This window comes from Dermochelys coriacea, chromosome 2 (assembly GCF_009764565.3).
Source record: "Dermochelys coriacea isolate rDerCor1 chromosome 2, rDerCor1.pri.v4, whole genome shotgun sequence".
Taxonomy (NCBI): domain Eukaryota; kingdom Metazoa; phylum Chordata; order Testudines; family Dermochelyidae; genus Dermochelys; species Dermochelys coriacea.
This window is the reverse complement of record NC_050069.1, coordinates 210,239,124-210,259,516: the sequence shown is the minus strand read 5'-3', so window position 1 is coordinate 210,259,516 and position 20,393 is coordinate 210,239,124. Positions and strand designations below refer to the sequence as shown.

The following is a 20,393-nucleotide window of genomic DNA, read 5'->3' as shown; positions in this document are numbered from 1 at the left end:
GTACAAAATACACTAATGAAACCTTTTCAGACTATGTTAGGTATCTACAAAAAAATGTATGTCTTCTATGTCTATTGTGGTCCTGCCCCAAAGCCACTGATCAAGGCCTCTTCATGCTAGGACTGGTAATGCATAAACATTATGCTCAGAAAAACTTACAACCAAAGCTCACTGAAAACAACCAATCCTTGATTAATGTCAGGTCTGCTTACTTTAGTAACAATACTTTTTACAGTTTTACTCGTTACCCTGTAGAATTAACCCAGCTACTGGATATGGATTTGATTCCTTGTGCATAAGAATTATTCCATTGTTACACCAATGCAAGTGCAATAAGAGTTTCACAGGTGTCACTGGACACTAATCTCTATTTCCTTTTCTGGGGCACCCTCCCCCCTCCATCAGTAAAGGGAGTTTATTACGTAATTTCTTCACAGCAGAGTTAGGCTTAATTCCATTTTTTAAAATTGCTTTGAGAGTCTCAGTTTTAAACCACTATACACATACAAATAACTATTACTGTAGGAAGTTTTGATGGCTTGGGAATTAAAAGAAGAGCTAATTTCAGCCCAAAGTTTAGAAGAGTCAAAACCCTAAAATATTTAGTTAAAAATGCAATACAAATATTTTGAACATTCCTCCTCCATGCTGTTGCATCTAAAAATTTTGCTAGTGAACAAGATCACGTAAACGAGGGAAACTATTTTAATTTTCTAAATTTTGTCAATGATTTGGGATGGTTTCTTTGGAGACATTTACTTCAAATTGGTAAACCTTTCTGCATGTGACCAGAGCTCCAGCTGTGCATATGTTTTACAAATCTAAAACTGAATGAAATGCAAAAAGAAATGAAGTAAATTAACTTCCACAGTTAATTAGTAATAGTTAAGTTTAATTAGTTGATTGTGAAAAAGTTAAGAAATACTAAGTCAATATAAATAAAGTGTAATCTAAAACTAGTCAGAGCTGGAAGAGTCAGGAGATTCTTGGAATATGGATCTTCTCCATCTCTAACTCACTGGTTAGAATTTAGCCCGTAGTAGTAGTACCTTTTTATTATCCAGATGACATGTAAATGCAGAATAAAAGACATGAAAATCCATTACAGTGTAATTAACTTTATTTTGAGGAAGAAGTTTATATGTAACTGTAATTTTTCTATCCATACCAGCAACTCCAGAAGGACTGAAAACTAGAACTTCCTTAACCATTATTGTAATACCAACATGAGTTTGTATGAACAGCAAATTATATAACTAATTGCTATGTTCAATAAATATTTTTTTCTCCTGCACTGATTGAACTCAAAGTAGTGTTTCCCCTTAATTAAAAAAAAAATCAGTTAAATTTGTATGGTTTTAACTTCAAATGTTATCCACTGTGTAGCAGTCAAGAAACTTTTCATCTATAAAACACAACTTTTATCTTCAGTGTACAAGAATCTGTTTTTTCCAAAGAAGTTAAACCAAATATGAAAATTTGCTACCACTTGAATATTTTACACTCAAAGCAATTTAACCAAAAAAACCTGTTGGGTTCATGACTATCTAGTGAAATTTGTCATTATAGAAAAGGTTTGGAGATGTTGCTTATTTTTCAAAATTAACAACCAAGCATTAACAGAAAGATTAACAAGTTATTTTTTGGAAACACAGGTTTATATTGAAGTAGCTGAGTGCGTATATTACACACAACATGCAAGCTTTAAAAAACATCAATGCTCTCTTCTCCTCATTAGATTAGCCAGGAGTACAACTGTTTTAAAAACAAACAAAATGACTTACAAAATGTAGTAACACTTTGGGATTTCTATTTAGTTTTGCTTAAGATGTTTAACTACACAAAACTACAACAATTACGATTTTAAGAGTATTACAATAAAAGGGGGTGGAAAACAGCAATACTTCAACTGAAAATATGTATCTCCTAAATGAACCAAAGATCTTATAAGAGAGATTTGAGGGGAAAGGAGGGGAAGACCAAAAGGGAAGCTAAGGGCAGAACTTTATTTAAAAATCATGTCCACAACTGTAATTCTTCCGTTCTTCAGTAGCGTCCTGGAAAAAAGATGATAATATTACTATAAAAATATTATAAAAATCATGTACATTTAAACATGCAAACTTGCAATAGCAGAACTTACACCAAGGCGAATTTTCTGTTGCTACATTCAAAATTTTTCATTCATCACAAGTCTATTTTCCATTAAAACTAACAAATCAAGTCCAGATGCACTAGCATGGTTTAATATGAACTATTTACATATACTTACTTGGGCTATAGGAGCGGGATCTTGACCGTGATCGGTATCGGCTATAATAAGGTGAAGGTGATCGTCTCCTTTAAAGAGAATACAGAAGTTGTAGCTTTGTTATGAAAGTGTCTTTATACAATCATTTCTATATGATGACAGTTGTTCCCTTGACAGTGGAAGATCGAATCAGATGGCTGATTTAAATCTGATCTGGCAGAGACTCACAATGAAATATTTATGGAGCTTCCTAGCTTCTCTATTCCAAATATTGTATTTAAATTAATGAGTTTATTTAGAATATGTTTATTATCCTATATGGTGTTCCAAAGTGTGCGCAGCACTTCTGCAGGCATGTAGAAACAAGTCCTTGCCCCAAAGAACTTAGTTAAACTATACAACTTTGACGAAGGAGAAAGATTTTTAAATGGATTTGACCTCATGCTTAACCATCCCTTTAGTGGCTTTTACTTTCAATAGGACATATTTTCCATTTTGTTTTAATATTTCCCTATTTTAATTATATTTGCACCCCTGCCTATTTACATCCATTCTTATTAACTTGGGCTCAGAGATCTTTTTCTCCTCCTCCCGATTCTGAAACCTCACCTTTCTATTACATTAGCCTTCCCTTTCTCCCCCCTTATTCCTCTAGAAATTAGTATGTGGACTGCTGAATATGTTATTTAGTTGACATAACTGTCTTAGTAGGGCTACAAGGCTTGCTTTTGCTGATCTCTCTCTTAGGGGTCACTTGAAATTTAAGGACACATATGTATGAGAGTTGCAAGTTTCCTCACAGCAACTACATTTATTAAAAAAAATTAAAATGAAAGAATCAAATAATTAATCCAACTTGTTACCTGTACCGGTAGTCATATTCTTCATATCTGTCATATCCTCTATCATATCCCCTATCGTAATAGGAATCACGACGACGACCTGCTCCTCCACCTCCACCGCCGCCGCCACCTCCACTGCTATTTACAAAAAGGAATAAAATGGAAGCATAGAAATCTGCATTCTTTCTTGTGAATTTTAAGTTCTCGAAAATGATCTTCAGCATCCTCAAGTGACAACTACTCACTGTACATTTTCTGTCTCAGACTCAGTAGATTCCACATTTTAAAAAAAATCACCAAGTCCATTAATTGACCAGAGTGGGTGGGGTTTAGACATTAAAGAGCCCTGGAACAATCCCCCCCCCCCAATCTTGTTTATTTTTAATATATTCTTCACTCAGTAAGCTCTTGGGCTATAAAAGATGTTCACCTTAAGTAAAAATACCATACCAGAACAGGGTTCAAGAGCGTACCTCAGGATCAACTTCAACAAACCCACCCCACCCTACATTAGAGATAAGGAGCAGCTTAAAAAAGGCAGACGACTGAAATCCTCACAAGAAATATCCTGCTGGTAGTGTCTGCAGTTCAGAGTTCAAACATTTAGTTTGACTCGATCTGAGGGCCGTTTACACAGAATGAAGAGTCGATTCCTTACTGGGTTGGCCTGCCCATGTAGATGCCCGGGGTGGGGGTGTGCGCCCGCTTGGTGATGGAGTAATCCACGCGAATCCTCCTGCCGTCCAGCTCCATGCCATTTGCATGTTCCATCGCCTGCAGGGGAGACAGGGGCCCGGCCATTAGCTGGCGAGCTGCTACACCACTTAATGAATAGGAGATAAAATGAGCGCTTCGCTTCTCGGTACGCGGCGCAAGCCCTGAACAAACGGCCTCTATTCAGGCTGGTTCCTAGCGCCCCGCTGTGGCGAGCAGCGCGTCTCGCCCGTCGCAGGCGCAGTGTTGCGGCGCTGCCTGCACTGGGGCGCTGGAGTTACGTGACACGCGATCCCTGTGCTAGCCATTAACAGACTGACGCTTTCCCCAGACTTCGACATTTAGCCAGCAAACAAGTTAACAGGCAGCAAAGCAGCTTCCCCTGCAAACTGCATCCTTCCGAGCGCCTGCTCCGACGCGGCGGGGACGGGCTCGTTCAGAAGCCGCGCACAGAGAGGCTTCCTACGGGATGCATATGGCCGCATTACTGCTAGTCGGCTGCCATTTCATGCTCTCTCTGCCTCCTGCCATCTCCCTTACAAGGACCTATTCCAGCAGAGCTTAATAAAATGGCGGGTACAGCCTACATGGATACCCAATTACAACCTTCCTCCCCACTCGCACTCCGTGCGGCTTGCTAAACCGATACACAGCGGGGACTGTGCTGGAAGGCTGCGCCCCCAGACAGGGTGAAACCCGCGCACGCACTCGTTCGCTGGCCCCCTGCTACTCTGAGTTTTGAATCAATACAATGGCCCCCCTAGCCCTATTCCAAATCATGCGAACTGGAATTCAAAGGGACATAACGCACTTTAAAGAGTTACATGAATATAATTAAGACTTCAGTCAAAGTGATCAGAGTTAACCGCTATTATTTAAATATATTTATTACGTTACAAGTAAGTGCTACTTGCAATATGCAGCAATTTCTGGCTCCTTCCATCTAAGGGCGTTCTCAGCTGCTAAGAGGTCTTTGGGCAATCAGTTCATACTAACAATTAGTTTACCTAATTTAGATTATATTTTCCTTCTCCTATGTGAGCTAAATAGAGTTTTATTAAAATTAGCATACCAAATTGTGTTCCCATTTTATGGATTTTAAGTTAAATATCACACACTACACAAAGGCTTTCCTGTAAATGATACACAAAGCACTCTCTTTTAAGGACACTAAAATTGTAACCTTTAAAAACAAAATTACATAAGAAATGGTTCCTTTTCAAGCCCCTTTTTAGCCAACAATTTTATAATTTAATGTTAAAAACAATGCATTAGGAATCTACAAGACACCACCACCACATGGTCGCTGTTCATATCCCTACCAAACTGGAAATAACAATTCTCCACTAACCTATTTAATCCCACTTAGTTTTCTCTTTTATAATGCTGTTTATATCTAGACTATATTGCCACCTAGTGATATCTATTCAAACTCAAAAATAGCTAGATTTAGTACACTGAATAGCAGAGCAAAACCATAAGGGGATAATGAGCAAAATCTCAATCTTCCTATACTTAAACATATAAATACAAGGTTTTGAAGTGGTTGCATACCCATAATCTTTTAAACTACTCCTATAATGCCATAAAATAAATATGCTGTTCACTAAAGATGCGCTAAGATGCAAAAAAGCAACTGGCTACAGAATACCCTAGAACTCAACAGGATTCTCAACTGGTGTCATTTTGACCATAAGCATCTCAAACTTGATAAAGTGAAATTAGGTATAAAAGGTGGGGGTTATTTTATATTCCAGTGGAATATATTTTAAAATCTCAGGAAGTATGAGCCAGCCTTACAAAAGCAAATATGGCTGAAGTGACAGCCAGTTCACAAATACAGACTTTTGATTGAGGTTTTTGTTTAACGGAAGAACTAACTCTACAGGAAAAGGAACTTCTAATTCAAATGGTCCCTTCCCTTTCAGGGAGAAGTCAGCCTTGAAGATGATCCATTTTGAGAGCTTTTATATACCAACAACATACCTAAGACTCTCAAACCTTATTTGCCAGTTAACTGGAAGAACGTCTTAGAACTACCATTAAGATAGGTACCTTTGTATCTAAAGAGTGTAATTCTACTGTCATATTTTGACCCAAAATATTCATAAACTCTTTCCCCAAAGAACATTAAGTACATTACACTTTAATATAAAGATTATACAGATTAATTTTTATTTCCAGAGCTCTTCAGAAAATCCTGGCCTGCTTAGTGTCCCAAATAAATGTTTATCAAAAACAAAAACACAAAGACCCTCAAAACCCCCACATAAAACAAAACTAAAAAATGAACTGTCAGCATCATGGTCAGGATTTTTAAAATAACTTTAAAGCAATTTCCTTTTTTATCTATCTGTATTACAGTTTGTATAGACATCTATTTACCCAACAGGCAAGAACAATGGGGCCTAGATTTTTTTTAAAATGTAATTTAAGTCAAATAATTTTTATAACCTGATCCCACCTTCAGCCACTAGTAATTCTTAATAATGCTCTGTACTATTCTTAACAGCACAAAGCAACTAATAGAGAAATCCATGCAATGATAGTTCATGGACTGCTTTTGGCATCTAAGGATCATTGCAAAATGACTAAACAAAGGCCACTTTGAAAAATCTACTTCCATTTCCTGCTTCTAAACAGTCCACAGGTTAAAGTGTCTTAAATTTGCACAGACATTATTGCCAAGGACACATATTAAGAATGGAAATAACTTTTGATATTGTTTGCATTTCTGTATCTCAAACAGATCAGTTTGTATGGTTATTTTGTATTTGTATGCAAAGCGTATATTTACTACTTACTATAAAGTATATAATAAAAATATTTAAAATGTTAGCTTGCCTAGGGAAAGTTTCCCACAGTTAATTTCTTTAACACATTTGTAGCAAATATATTTGCAAATAGGATTGCATGTCCATGCGGCACAGTGTCTCAGAAATTCAGTTTTTATTCAAAAAGGGAGGAAAACAGTATTGATTTGAATGTCTGTAACAGATGCCCAAAATCTATAATAGATGCCCAAATTTAAGAAGAAAATTAAAGTTTAATTTTGGTTTTAAGCATCACTGTTTACTACTTTTCAGAGGCATAATATGTTTTCCCCTGTTGAGTTTGTCCTTTTCTATTTGAACACTGATTTTCTCCCCAATGCCTGAATGTTTCTAGTGGACCTGAAATCACCATGGCTGTTATAAGATGATGCAACAAACAGACAACTCTTGTACAGAAACAAGTTTTAGTAGTTTAGTTGTGTAGATTACCTGGGCAAAACTCTAAGTCACAGTCTTCAAAGAGTGGAAGCATATGAACATTGGTAACCGCATGTGAATCCTTCCATTTTAAATTGTCTTAAACATGGAACACCTTAGTAGCTGTTTAAAGCCTTACAGCTGTTCAGTGGGCTATTAACTTTAAGTTGTTAGTTTGTATAGATCTCAGTGAACTGGTATACCACCTTTACCCTAGGTGACAATGGCCAAGGATTCAACAGGCAGAGAATCAACTACTCTTTCATCCCCCTAGAACAGAGGTTTCCGAACAGTGGTATGCACAACCCTGGGGATATGTGGTGTGCAATGGTGGATTTTATTTATTGCATTTTCATAATAAACTAATCAAAGCTTTAAAACTTGGAATTTGTTATATAAAATTCAGTAGTTAATTTATTCCAAGATGTACCAAAGAGAACACAGATACATTGATGTACAGAGCCCTTACCTCCAGTCATCCTACAGCATGAATTCAGTTGCCCAGTAACTGTCCAGTCTAACTGAGCTCAGAATTTAGTGAGGGTTTGGTTTTTTGTGACATATATAGGTCACACTATAACTATATCTGTACAAAACAGTGAAATATGGACAGATGGGTAAAGACAGGTAGTGTTTAGAACACAAAAATTATCAGTGATGAGAAGGTTAGAGGTACGCAGGCAGCTGGCAGATCTGGAAGGGGGTATGTAATAACAAAAGTTGGGGAACTTCTGCCTTAAAAAAAAACAACCGATGGGAGGATTGAGGCACATAGGAGGGCTTATGCCATCTGTATGTGTTGGACTTATTCAGCAGATACAGGATTTCACTTCGTAGAGATGTCAATATCTTTCATAAGGCCTAAAGTCACTAAAAATAATTCTGGCAATTACATGATGGGTTTTAAATAAGAGATACAACCCAAACTGCAAACAGGTCAAACATTAAAGGCCTTTATTTTATTTGACAGTCTCTTATTAACTGCTATGTACAGCTTCAAGAATTTGTGAAACCAATGAAGCAGACCAAGCATACTTCATAATTTACTAATTCAAATGTAAAATACCCTTTGTGATACAGGAGGGCCAGGGAGCAGTAGGAGAGTGCTAGAGGGGAAATATATACCCTCAAGGGTAATTAAGGCATGGTTCCCTGTAGACTAGGGAAGGTGGCTGCAGGTTAATTGGAGCACCTGCAGTCAATTAAGGCCCCATTAGGAACCTAATAACCCCCCACCTCCCATCAAGCAGACAGGGAGGAGGAGGAAGGAAAAAGGACTGGAGCTTGGAGGTGTGTTGAGAGATTTGGAAGACCTGAGAACTGAAGTAAGGGAGACCCTGCCAAGCAGGAGAGGGAGACTCCCTTCCACCCAGCATCTAAGGACCAAGGGTAACCCCACCTAAGGGGGAGGAGGGTAAGAAACCCACAGGGGTTGAGAGGGGCTGGGACTCAGAGCAAGGAGCAAACCCAGACCCCCTCCCCCCCTACTTCCCTCCTCTACCACCTTCCCGGGCTAGTAGTGGGGCCCTTGGCACCCAAGAGCAGGGGCAAAGGGTGGCATCTTAGCTCCCCAGCAAGAAAAGCGCAGGACCCACCAGATTAAAATCTGACATCTTGCCACACCTTGCACACTGTAAAAATGTTTTAAATAAAAAAAGCTTCCAGCTATAACTTCTAAATAGTAGTTAATGACTTTTGGGACACTTTCAAATATTTCTACATATATTTATTTTCAGTATTTCTTCACAAAGAACTGAGATTACTTGCTTGGAAAGAACTTCTACTAAGTCATTGGCTTCTGTTACCTATTTCTTACCTGAAGTCCTTCATATGTCATAATCACTTCCACAAAACACAATTGTGATGCAATGGACAGAATTAAAACATGTGATAGGACTAGACAGTCACAATGAATGAATTAAACTAAAGCTTTTGTGAAACCAATATATTGTTTAATACTTAATTCAGATCAGAATAAAAAATGCAAGCAAATTAAGCATTAAAAACAGCTTTTTTACTGTAATCTGAAGTTTTAAATTCAGGACTCTATTTCCTTATAAGAGTCTGAGTCAGTTTCCTACTCTGGTGTAGGTATTTGTAATGTTAAATATGTTAGAAATTACAAGCAAGCCTGCATTTTACATATTTAAACATCCTGCTAAGAATTTGGGATCCTGTTTTTTAAAAAGCTTTAAAGAATTTAAGAGTAGATAAATACAGGATAGAAAACAAAATTATTTCTAACTGGAATGCTTTTCTAATGTTTCTATGTTCTGTGTCAGTAATATCAGGACATTTTACAATCAGCAAACATGTTTTTAAATATTCATCCCGGAGGTTCAAAACTCTCAATTTCTGCTGGTGCATTTTGCTCTCAAGAATTCTCTCTGTATGATTTTTATTTTTTAAATGTGAACAATTTTTTTAAGCATTCACTGAATAATTTGTATGAGAATTTTCGAAGTCTGTAATAAACTATTTAAATTTATTTCTGAACACACCAACAAGCCAGCACTGTAGAGAGTAATTAGCACTGATAATTCGTAACAGTGGCCTTAAGTAATGTAAATATTTTGTCTGAATATTTGTGATTTTTTTGGATTTAAGTTCATGTTTCAGTGCTTGGGAAAGGTAATGAATTGACTGCCCTTAGGTTCTCTATTTGCAGAACAAAAATACAAAGTACATCTAGCAACAATGTGAAGTTCATGCTTTATTATTATGTGTTATGCTGACCCAGGGAAATTAATCTATAAAGGTCTAAAAAGCAGTGCAGTCTCTATGCCTACACAATCCTTGTGGCACCTTAGAGACTAACAAATTTATTAGAGCATAAGCTTTCGTGAGCTACAGCTCACTTCATCGGATGCATTTGGTGGAAAAAACAGAGTAGAGATTTATATACACACACACAGAGAACATGAAACAATGGGTTTATCATACACACTGTAAGGAGAGTGATCACTTAAGATAAGCCATCACCAACAGCAGGGGGGGGAAGGAGGAAAACCTTTCATGGTGACAAGCAGGTAGGCTAATTCCAGCAGTTAACAAGAATATCAGAGGAACAGTGGGGGGTGGGGTGGGAGGGAGAAATACCATGGGGAAATAGTCAACTCTGTCCACATATCTATTCAGGGGATACCATCATAGGGCCTAATCACATCAGCCACACTATCAGAGGCTCGTTCACCTGCGCATCTACCAATGTGATATATGCCATCATGTGCCAGCAATGCCCCTCTGCCATGTACATTGGCCAAACTGGACAGTCTCTACGTAAAAGAATGAATGGACACAAATCAGACGTCAAGAATTATAACATTCAAAAACCAGTTGGAGAACACTTCAATCTCTCTGGTCACTCGATCACAGACCTAAGAGTGGCTATCCTTCAACAAAAAAGCTTCAAAAACAGACTCCAACGAGAGACTGCTGAATTGGAATTAATTTGCAAACTGGATACAATTAACTTAGGCTTGAATAGAGACTGGGAATGGATGAGTCATTACACAAAGTAAAACTATTTCCCCATGGTATTTCTCCCTCCCACCCCACCCCCCACTGTTCCTCTGATATTCTTGTTAACTGCTGGAATTAGCCTACCTGCTTGTCACCATGAAAGGTTTTCCTCCTTCCCCCCCCTGCTGTTGGTGATGGCTTATCTTAAGTGATCACTCTCCTTACAGTGTGTATGATAAACCCATTGTTTCATGTTCTCTGTGTGTGTGTATATAAATCTCTACTCTGTTTTTTCCACCAAATGCATCCGATGAAGTGAGCTGTAGCTCACGAAAGCTTATGCTCTAATAAATTTGTTAGTCTCTAAGGTGCCACAAGTACTCCTTTTCTTTTTGCGAATACAGACTAACACGGCTGCTACTCTGAATACACAATCCTTGGTGCCTTTAGTCTGTCAAGAGCGTAAATTACCACCACTTCTAAAAGCAGTTTTGTAAGATTAACAAAACTGGAAATTCCACAGAACTTGCATCGATAAAATGGAAAATTTTTCATATAATTACCAATACCCTGAATTATCCAGTCTCACAGTTAGAAGTTTCCTGACTCATTACTAAACCAATACACAATGTTACAGATATTCTACTTAGGATTTTAGTGAGAAGGCATTCCACTTCCCCATATGTGCAGCATTGTTACTGAAAGGTGTTTTAGCTAGAGTGTAGTAGTAGTTTTTCCCACTGCTATATATATTCTTAGTCAACACAAACATTCTTGAGGATGCATGTTTTTTACAACAGAAAAGTGAACCCCAAAACGCAAATAGGAAGTAGGTGGATAGGTGAGAATGGGCTAGAATTCCATCAAGGTGTTTAAGTAACAATGCTGTAAATAAGTGGAGGTAGACTGATTTTTCATTAGAATTTTATGATGGAATGCCAATCCTGTGAATTATCTCCAAAGGGAGAGGATTACAGATGTGATAATCCCTTGTAATAAAATGCCATTCCTTAAACATCTCATTCTCTGAGACTGAGAAACTCAAGGAAGATCAGCACAAGCGACCACATACTGCAACAGACAAGACAAACAAATACCCAACTTTAAGTTTCTTAAGAAAATCCAAGTGATAAAACATCTCCTTTCCTCTAAAAAGCACAAATCAGACAGAACCTCAAAGACTGTGCCCTTAGAAACCATACTTGTTTTACAATTGATCTACTCAAATAAGAAACATCCTGAAAAGGACAAAAAATACTCTAGCAGGTAGAATACTTTGGGTTCCTCTGCTTTGAAAATAGCAACCAAAGACCAAACTGGACCCTTAAAGATTCTAAGTAACATTGTTTTGAAAAAGCAAACAGGAAGGACCACATGCAAACTTCGCATATATTTTGAAGCAAAACAGGTCTTAGGTTGGCAAGTGAAACAACCCAACCTTATACAATAGCATGATAGTACAGGACTGCTAAAAGCTTATAGCAGCAAGAAATGCACTCAACACAGCCTTTGTAGTAATAGCAACACCTATTCAATTGGTGTTAGAAGAATCTGGGTAGATTAAGGCTGTTCAACAGCTGATCTTTTGGAAACACTGGAATAAAACTGTGACATCATTTACTGCATCTATTGAAAATAAAGATGGGTTTTGTCAGTTGACCCCATGGTGTCTTGTAAGCTCAGCAAGTAGATCTTTACAGTACTCCACATGAGAGCTCTTAGGAAAGAAATTACTTGCTTTGTGAAGTAACTGGTTCTTGGAGATGTCTCCTCCTTCAGGCGCACATTCACCCCTCAAAGCCCTTGATCAAAGGCAGTTAGCAATGTCCATTCAGCCCACGCACATGGCCCATGCCTCCTTGTGCCCAGTACCAAGGCTACTGAGGGGCACGCAGGTGAATCGCCCTTTCTTCTCCAACCAAACAGGAATAGTCTGAAGCAGAGGGGAAGAAGGGTGGGTACTGGGAGCACCCACAGACATCTCTAAGAACCCACTGATGCTGGACCAGGAGAGGCAAGGGGGCCATAGCCCCATCACTTTTAAAAGTGGGAGGGCATACTAGCCATAAGGGCAAGCAACCCGGGGAGGGGGAGGGGAAGGCGCCACAGTTCAGGCACTGGTGGTCCCCCCACTTTTAGGGAGTTTCTGCCGCTCCTGAAATAACCAGTTACTGCACAAATTAACCAACATCATCTTCTTTGAGAAGTATCACTACGAGTGCTCCACTTCAGGTAACTTCTGAGCAGTCTTCAGTAGAGAAGGGAGCTTCAGAAGAGAGTCCAGAACTGAAGACAGTACTGCAGAACCAAGCATGAACAGCATGGAGCAAAGCGTAATATTTTGATAACGTATGTACTGAAGCTCATGTAGTAGCCTTACAATATTTCAGATACTAGTACACTCAATCACAATGCCACAGATGTTGCCTGAGATCTGGTTGAATGCGCTATTACCCTAAGGGGCAAGGGCGGGATGGATGAACACCTGCAGCATCATAACAAGTGATAAATACATCTAGATATCCATCTTGATAGCCTTTGAGTATCGAGAACTGATTGAGAGAGATCCACACGGTTCTCAGTCTGCAAAGGATATAAAGAGCCTAGGTGTCTTCGTAAATTGCTTGGTCCCATCTAAGTAGAAGGCCAATGCCCTTCTGACATCTAGGGTATAGAAACAAAAATCCTGTAGAGAACTATGTAGCTTTGGAAAAAACACTGACAGATGAATGACTTGAATACGGTGGAACTCTGATAGAACCTTAGATAAGAATTTAAGATGTGGATGTAAAGAGAACTTACCCTTAAAGTCCACTGTAAATGGGGGGTAGGGAAAGGGAATCTGCCATTTAGAATCCAGTCTCCTTGACCTTATGGCTGACGTGATGGCTACTAAAAAGGCTGTCTTCATAGACCAAAGCAACAGAGCAGGTTGCCACTGGTTCGAATGGAGGTCTCATAAGGTAAGCGAGTACCAGATTGAGATCTCAGGTTGGGGCAGGGTTTCTAATCTGGAGACAGACATTCCTCAAACCTTTAATAAACCTAGACCACACTGCATGAGCAAATATGGAAAATTGTTCTAGCAGAGGATGAAAGGCTGATATTGTCTTAGTATATATCTGAACTCCTGTGGTACCGAATAGGGGATCTGTACTGATACAGTAGCGGACGCCATGGTGGCCAAAGTAGATGGTACCACCAATTGTGGGCATACCGAAACAGAAGCTAATGGTGTGTGGTGCTGTTGCTTGCTGGTGTCGAATGCATGGGTACTGACAGCTGGGCTGAACTTGATGGTACCAGTCCTGAGTGTCTGTGCTTGCCCTCCTTGCTGGTAGAAGGTACCAAGTCCTGATTGGACCTCTCTCTCTCTCCTTGGTGCTCCAGGACTTTACAGCCTCTCCAGTACTGGATGAGGAGTCCTTCAATTCAGTCGTATCGAGTCAAGAGGTAGAGCCTTCAAGAACATAGATCTCACCAGGGTCCTGGCATAGGGATGGATGAGCAGATTGAATGGACATTGTTAAGTAAAAATCTCCAGTCATGGGCTTGACAGGAGCACCCATAGGGACACCACTTGAAGGAGGGGGAGCAGCTTTCCAACACCTCTATCTAGGTCCTGTTCAGTTGGAATGAGTGTAGTGTTATGCCATCTACTTTAGTTATGCCATGCAACAATAGAATCAAAAGCCAAAGTAAGGCTGAGGTTTGGCTTTTATCCATACTGGAGAGTGGCCACTAATTACTGCTACAAGGACTGCCTCTTTCTCAAGAGGTATCTAAAGTCTGACAGAAAAATTCAAGATGTCCACAGATATTAATTATATGTAATTTCGTACTACCTACGAGACGTACTCATGTACCAGAACCCCACTATGACAGGCGCTCCATAAATACAGAACAAAAAAGAAGGTTCCTGCCCCAAGGAGCTTACAATCTAATTATACAACAAGAGACAGAGGGTCACAACAGAGAGCACAGGGAAGCAATGAGACAACATTCGCCAGCCTCATTGGCTACTGGTCTGCTGAGACCATAGCCCAACTGTTGTCAAGCTTTTTGGGTGCATCATAGCATAAGAGAGTTTTAAGGAGGGATCTGAAGGAGAACACTGAAGTGGTTTTGTGGATGTTTACAGGAAGCTCCTCCGAAGGGTGAGGAGCAGCATGGGAGAAAGTATGAAGGTCCTTGTTTGAAAATCTAACAAATGGGTAATGGAGGCTAGCATTATGAGCCAATCAGAGGTAAGAGTAGACATCTTGATACTTAGTGAGAAATGATAGGGTGGGACTATTAAGTGATGTTGAGTTTGGTTGTTACCACCTATGATGTTTTTACTTAAGTAGAGGGAGACTGGATTACTAGGAGACTAGACTGGATTACTGGGAGACTAGAATTAGTGGGGGAAGCAAAAGTGGATGGGAATCTGGGAGGCAGTGACCATGAGTTGGTTGAGTTCAGGATCCTGACGCAGGGAAGAAAGGTAAGCAGCAGGATACGGACCCTGGACTTCAGGAAAGCAGACTTTGACTCCCTCAGGGAACAGATGGCCAGGATCCCCTGGGGGACTAACATGAAAGGGAAGGGAGTCCAGGAGAGCTGGCTGTATTTCAAGGAATCCCTGTTGAGGTTACAGGGACAAACCATCCCGATGAGTCGAAAGAATAGTAAATATGGCAGGCGACCAGCTTGGCTTAATGGTGAAATCCTAGCGGATCTTAAACACAAAAAAGAAGCTTACAAGAAGTGGAAGGTTGGACATATGACCAGGGAAGAGTATAAAAATATTGCTCGGGCATGTAGGAAAGATATCAGGAGGGCCAAATCGCACCTGGAGCTGCAGCTAGCAAGAGATGTCAAGAGTAACAAGAAGGGTTTCTTCAGGTATGTTGGCAACAAGAAGAAAGCCAAGGAAAGTGTGGGCCCCTTACTGAATGAGGGAGGCAAGCTAGTGACAGAGGATGTGGAAAAAGCTAATGTACTCAATGCTTTTTTTGCCTCTGTTTTCACTAACAAGGTCAGCTCCCAGACTGCTGTGCTGGGCATCACAAAATGGGGAAGAGATGGCCAGCCCTCTGTAGAGATAGAGGTGGTTAGGGACTATTTAGAAAAGCTGGACGTGCACAAGTCCATGGGGCCGGACGAATTGCATCCGAGAGTGCTGAGGGAATTGGCGGCTGTGATTGCAGAGCCCTTGGCCATTATCTTTGAAAACTCGTGGCGAACGGGGGAAGTCCCGGATGACTGGAAAAAGGCTAATGTAGTGCCCATCTTTAAAAAAGGGAAGAAGGAGGATCCTGGGAACTACAGGCCGGTCAGCCTCACCTCAGTCCCTGGAAAAATCATGGAGCAGGTCCTCAAAGAATCAATCCTGAAGCACTTAGAGGAGAGGAAAGTGATCAGGAACAGTCAGCATGGATTCACCAAGGGAAGGTCATGCCTGACTAATCTAATCGCCTTTTATGATGAGATTACTGGTTCTGTGGATGAAGGGAAAGCAGTGGATGTATTGTTTCTTGACTTTAGCAAAGCTTTTGACACGGTCTCCCACAGCATTCTTGTCAGCAAGTTAAGGAAGTATGGGCTGGATGAATGCACTATAAGGTGGGTAGAAAGCTGGCTAGGTTGTCGGGCTCAACGGGTAGTGATCAATGGCTCCATGTCTAGTTGGCAGCCGGTGTCAAGTGGAGTGCCCCAGGGGTCGGTCCTGGGGCCCGTTTTGTTCAATATCTTCATAAATGATCTGGAGGATGGTGTGGATTGCACTCTCAGCAAATTTGCGGATGATACTAAACTGGGAGGAGTGGTAGATACGCTGGAGGGGAGGGATAGGATACAGAAGGACCTAGACAAATTGGAAGATTGGGCCAAAAGAAATCTAATGAGGTTCAATAAGGATAAGTGCAGGGTCCTGCACTTAGGATGGAAGAATCCAATGCACCGCTACAGACTAGGGACCGAATGGCTCGGCAGCAGTTCTGCGGAAAAGGACCTAGGGGTGACAGTGGACGAGAAGCTGGATATGAGTCAGCAGTGTGCCCTTGTTGCCAAGAAGGCCAATGGCATTTTGGGATGTATAAGTAGGGGCATAGCGAGCAGATCGAGGGACGTGATCGTTCCCCTCTATTCGACACTGGTGAGGCCTCATCTGGAGTACTGTGTCCAGTTTTGGGCCCCACACTACAAGAAGGATGTGGATAAATTGGAAAGAGTACAGCGAAGGGCAACAAAAATGATTAGGGGTCTAGAGCACATGACTTATGAGGAGAGGCTGAGGGAGCTGGGATTGTTTAGTCTGCAGAAGAGAAGAATGAGGGGGGATTTGATAGCTGCTTTCAACTACCTGAAAGGGGGTTTCAAAGAGGATGGCTCTAGACTGTTCTCAATGGTAGCAGATGACAGAACGAGGAGTAATGGTCTCAAGTTGCAATGGGGGAGGTTTAGATTGGATATTAGGAAAAACTTTTTCACTAAGAGGGTGGTGAAACACTGGAATGCGTTACCTAGGGAGGTGGTAGAATCTCCTTCCTTAGAGGTTTTTAAGGTCAGGCTTGACAAAGCCCTGGCTAGGATGATTTAACTGGGACTTGGTCCTGCTTTGAGCAGGGGGTTGGACTAGATGACCTTCTGGGGTCCCTTCCAACCCTGATATTCTATGATTCTATGATTCTATGGATAGGATATGGAGAGATGGCAGTTGTGTACTCCGAGACATGTTGGATGAACCTAAATTCTACCGTGACAGAAATTTAGCACTCTGGTGAAAGACTGGAAATTCTGTAGCCGTTTCACACTGAAGGAGTATTTTACATTAAATAGAAGCACGTTAAATTCAATTAAATGTTGCACCATAATTATCAGTTTAATTGGCTGCAGAATTTTGTACTGAAAATACAGAACTGCGTTGTGGAAGCTGGAGACTATCAATGGTTAAGAGAGAGCTGGGGCTTTTGGAAACTGGGAAAACAGTTTATGATTGTGAAATAAGCATAATAGCCAGATGTTTCTGCTAATGTGGTCAGCATCATTTTAGTTAATAAGGCTGACACAAACTGTCATAATTAGTTTCCAGAATTAATGCTCCATTGAGCAGGAAGATAATTCATACTTAGACCTACTGTTTCAAACTGTCTACACACTTAGGAAGACAACATGGAGACAGTTACACTCATTTCATTTTCTCTTCATAACCATGAGGGCTAGAAACTTTAAAATGAAATCTTAAAATTTTGCTTAAGGTGGGGTCTCTGTAGCAGAAAACAGGTACTAAACTCAAAAGCTGATCAGCTTTTCCAGGATCACATTAAAAACTCAAAGGAATCTTAGTGAAGTTTTAGACATGTCAGAATGCACATGAACCTGCTAATTGTCCAAAGAGACACTTGTCTTCTTTGGACTAGTTCATGAAAGACTAAAGCATAACTCCATATTGAACAGGAAAGAAAGTTCAGCTGTTTACATGGATTCACTTTAAGGGACATATGCTGGCATGCATGACTTCTACATATGGCAATCAATTCCCAAAAGGTATGTAAAAAAGTGTTCTTCCAGTTACTTTAGCCAAACTGGCAAACAAGAGGGAGCATAGTCTAGTACTGTGGATATGAACTGTTCCCATTGAGGATCCAATCATCAATCACACTTCTTATTGCAATCCAAAATCCCACAAAAATTTGTGGTCACAAAAGTGCAAATATGGGTGCCACAAAAAGAAACTGGGCCTCACTTTGGAGAATGGGGGCAATCTGTTGAGTAAGGTGCTGATAATAATGATGATTTCCCCCATTCCCCAACCTCCTTCCATCCAACTGTTTCAAGTTATTGTGGAATAACAGTGAAGTAACTACAAGAAAAAGAAAGGGAGCTTCTCTTTTCCTCACTCCTAAAAGCTTCAGCCTCTGGTAGCTTTCTTCTCATCTCCCATTCTTGTCCCATGAGTGCTTTACAAAAAACATTAATAAACTAATGTTCTGCACCCATGAGGTATTCTCCATTTTACTGCAATTCCTGAATCTATTGTCTTCTCCATTTTACAATCAGGAAACTTAACCTGAAAATTACTCATCTGTAGTTACACAAGAAATCGGTGGCAGAACCAGGAACTGAACCCAGATCTCTCAAGTCTCAGTCCAATGTTAACCACTAACCCACCCTTCCTCTTAATCAAAATGCCTTTTACCTTAGCAAAGGAAGTTTTTTTTTGTTTCTCAGCCCCTGGAGTGCAATCAATCAGGTAGCTATCCCCTTATGACCCCCTGGTGGGGAGAGTAGGGGAGGTGTCACATCCCAGCATTTGAGAAACTAGTTTAAAGGAAGCAGCACTGACTGTACACTTGAAACTGCTGATGTGGTGTCTATTTTTCATTTTGACAGAGCATTGTTTAGAAAAACTGGAGATACAGTATTTTTAATTGAGGTGGCCTCACAGCCACAGAAGTTTCAACATAATTTCATATCTAGGAAGAAGTAACAATACACCTCTTTTTAAAAGAGAGACTACTTTTTTATGGTATCCCTTGTGCAAAAATCAATTTAGATTCTTAGTTTCCATTCTTTCCTTCTCAACTGACCATATCATGGATGGAGAATGATCACTCCCAGGAACAAGGTATGTCTTAAGTGTTTTGCATTGATTAGTAACCCACTGACCAATAAAGGCACATAGTGACACGTCAAAGTGAGCTTTCCAAATCTTGTTTCTAAAACAATGGTGACAGAAAAAAGCTTAAGACTATGAGGGAAAACAGTGCATCTCACAATTCTGACAGATAAGAGACTACTCAGGGAGAGAGAGAAGTGACTTTTTAAAGGAAGATGTTTAAAAAGTTTAATAGTTAAAAAAAATCCACACCCCTCTAAAGATTTTATTTTCCTTTTATAACAGATGTAGTGAGGTAACACAGGGCTTACATTAGTGAGTAGTTATGGTTGTGTTAATGGATGTATACTGATTTTACTTTACAGCTGTCAAGCCCAATAATGTTTGCAAATTAAATCCCATTGCTTAAACAGTATACTGGTATATAAAATTACAGTGTTTTATAAACACCAAACCATTACTTCTCATGAATTTGACCAATATACTATTTAAATGGCAATTTTCAGCATTTATGAGAGTCACAAAATACAATGCATCCGATGAAGTGAGCTGTAGCTCACAAAAACTTATGCTCAAATAAATTTGTTAGTCTAAGGTGCCACAAGTACTCCTTTTCTTTTTACAAAATACATTTAAATTCTTTAGTTTATAAAAATATTTGTAAAGATTTTTACAAATCTGTAATAAGAATCAACTACAGTCAAGAACAATAAACATTAATTTACCTCTTTAGAATCGTCTATTCTCTCAAAATAAACAAAAGCGAATCCTCTTGATCGTCCAGTCCGCTGATCATAAACCACATTGACGCCACTCAAAGGTCCGTAACGGGAAAAGACTTCACGCAAGTCTCGCTCAGTGGTATACAAACTGAGGCCAAACACTCCAAGGCATGTGTTAGGATCTGGATTAGCCTGTTAAAACAAAAGTTCAAAATATATTCCATGAAAATGCTATTCCTATCATATCCGCCAACTACTATTTGTTTTCCTGGTTATTCAAAGCTTAGCACTTCAACCTTAATAAACTAAAATATTTTCAAAAATCAAACTTAATTTTTTGATAAAATCTATTACAGCAAATTAAATATTGGCAAACGATGCTGAATTCACAGTACTGGAAACTGAAGCCCTTTGTTCACCTACAGAACAAGTAAAACAGTCAGCTGCTCCAGAAGCTTTCCGATAGCTGCCCCAAGCTGATATGCTACCGGCCTGATTTGGACAGACACTAGTGGTAAGAGTAAAAAGAAAAGGAGTACTTGTGGCACC

General features: G+C 39.8%; 1 protein-coding gene across 5 annotated transcripts in view; it reads right to left on the bottom strand.

The window, feature by feature from the left end:
• Nucleotides 1-1,102: 1,102 nt before the first annotated feature.
• Nucleotides 1,103-20,393, bottom strand: part of TRA2A (transformer 2 alpha homolog) — a 53,925-nt gene continuing 34,634 nt past the window's right edge. For all 5 annotated transcript variants that reach the window (XM_038388298.2, XM_038388299.2, XM_038388300.2 and 2 more), the window contains 5 exons: nt 19,848-20,036; nt 3,752-3,867; nt 3,115-3,231; nt 2,273-2,340; nt 1,103-2,057 (listed from right to left, as the gene is read on the bottom strand). In XM_038388298.2, coding sequence (XP_038244226.1) covers nt 2,047-2,057; nt 2,273-2,340; nt 3,115-3,231; nt 3,752-3,867; nt 19,848-20,036 — 501 coding nt within the window. In that variant the 3' untranslated portion in view covers nt 1,103-2,046. The remainder of the gene's footprint in view (nt 2,058-2,272; nt 2,341-3,114; nt 3,232-3,751; nt 3,868-19,847; nt 20,037-20,393) is intronic.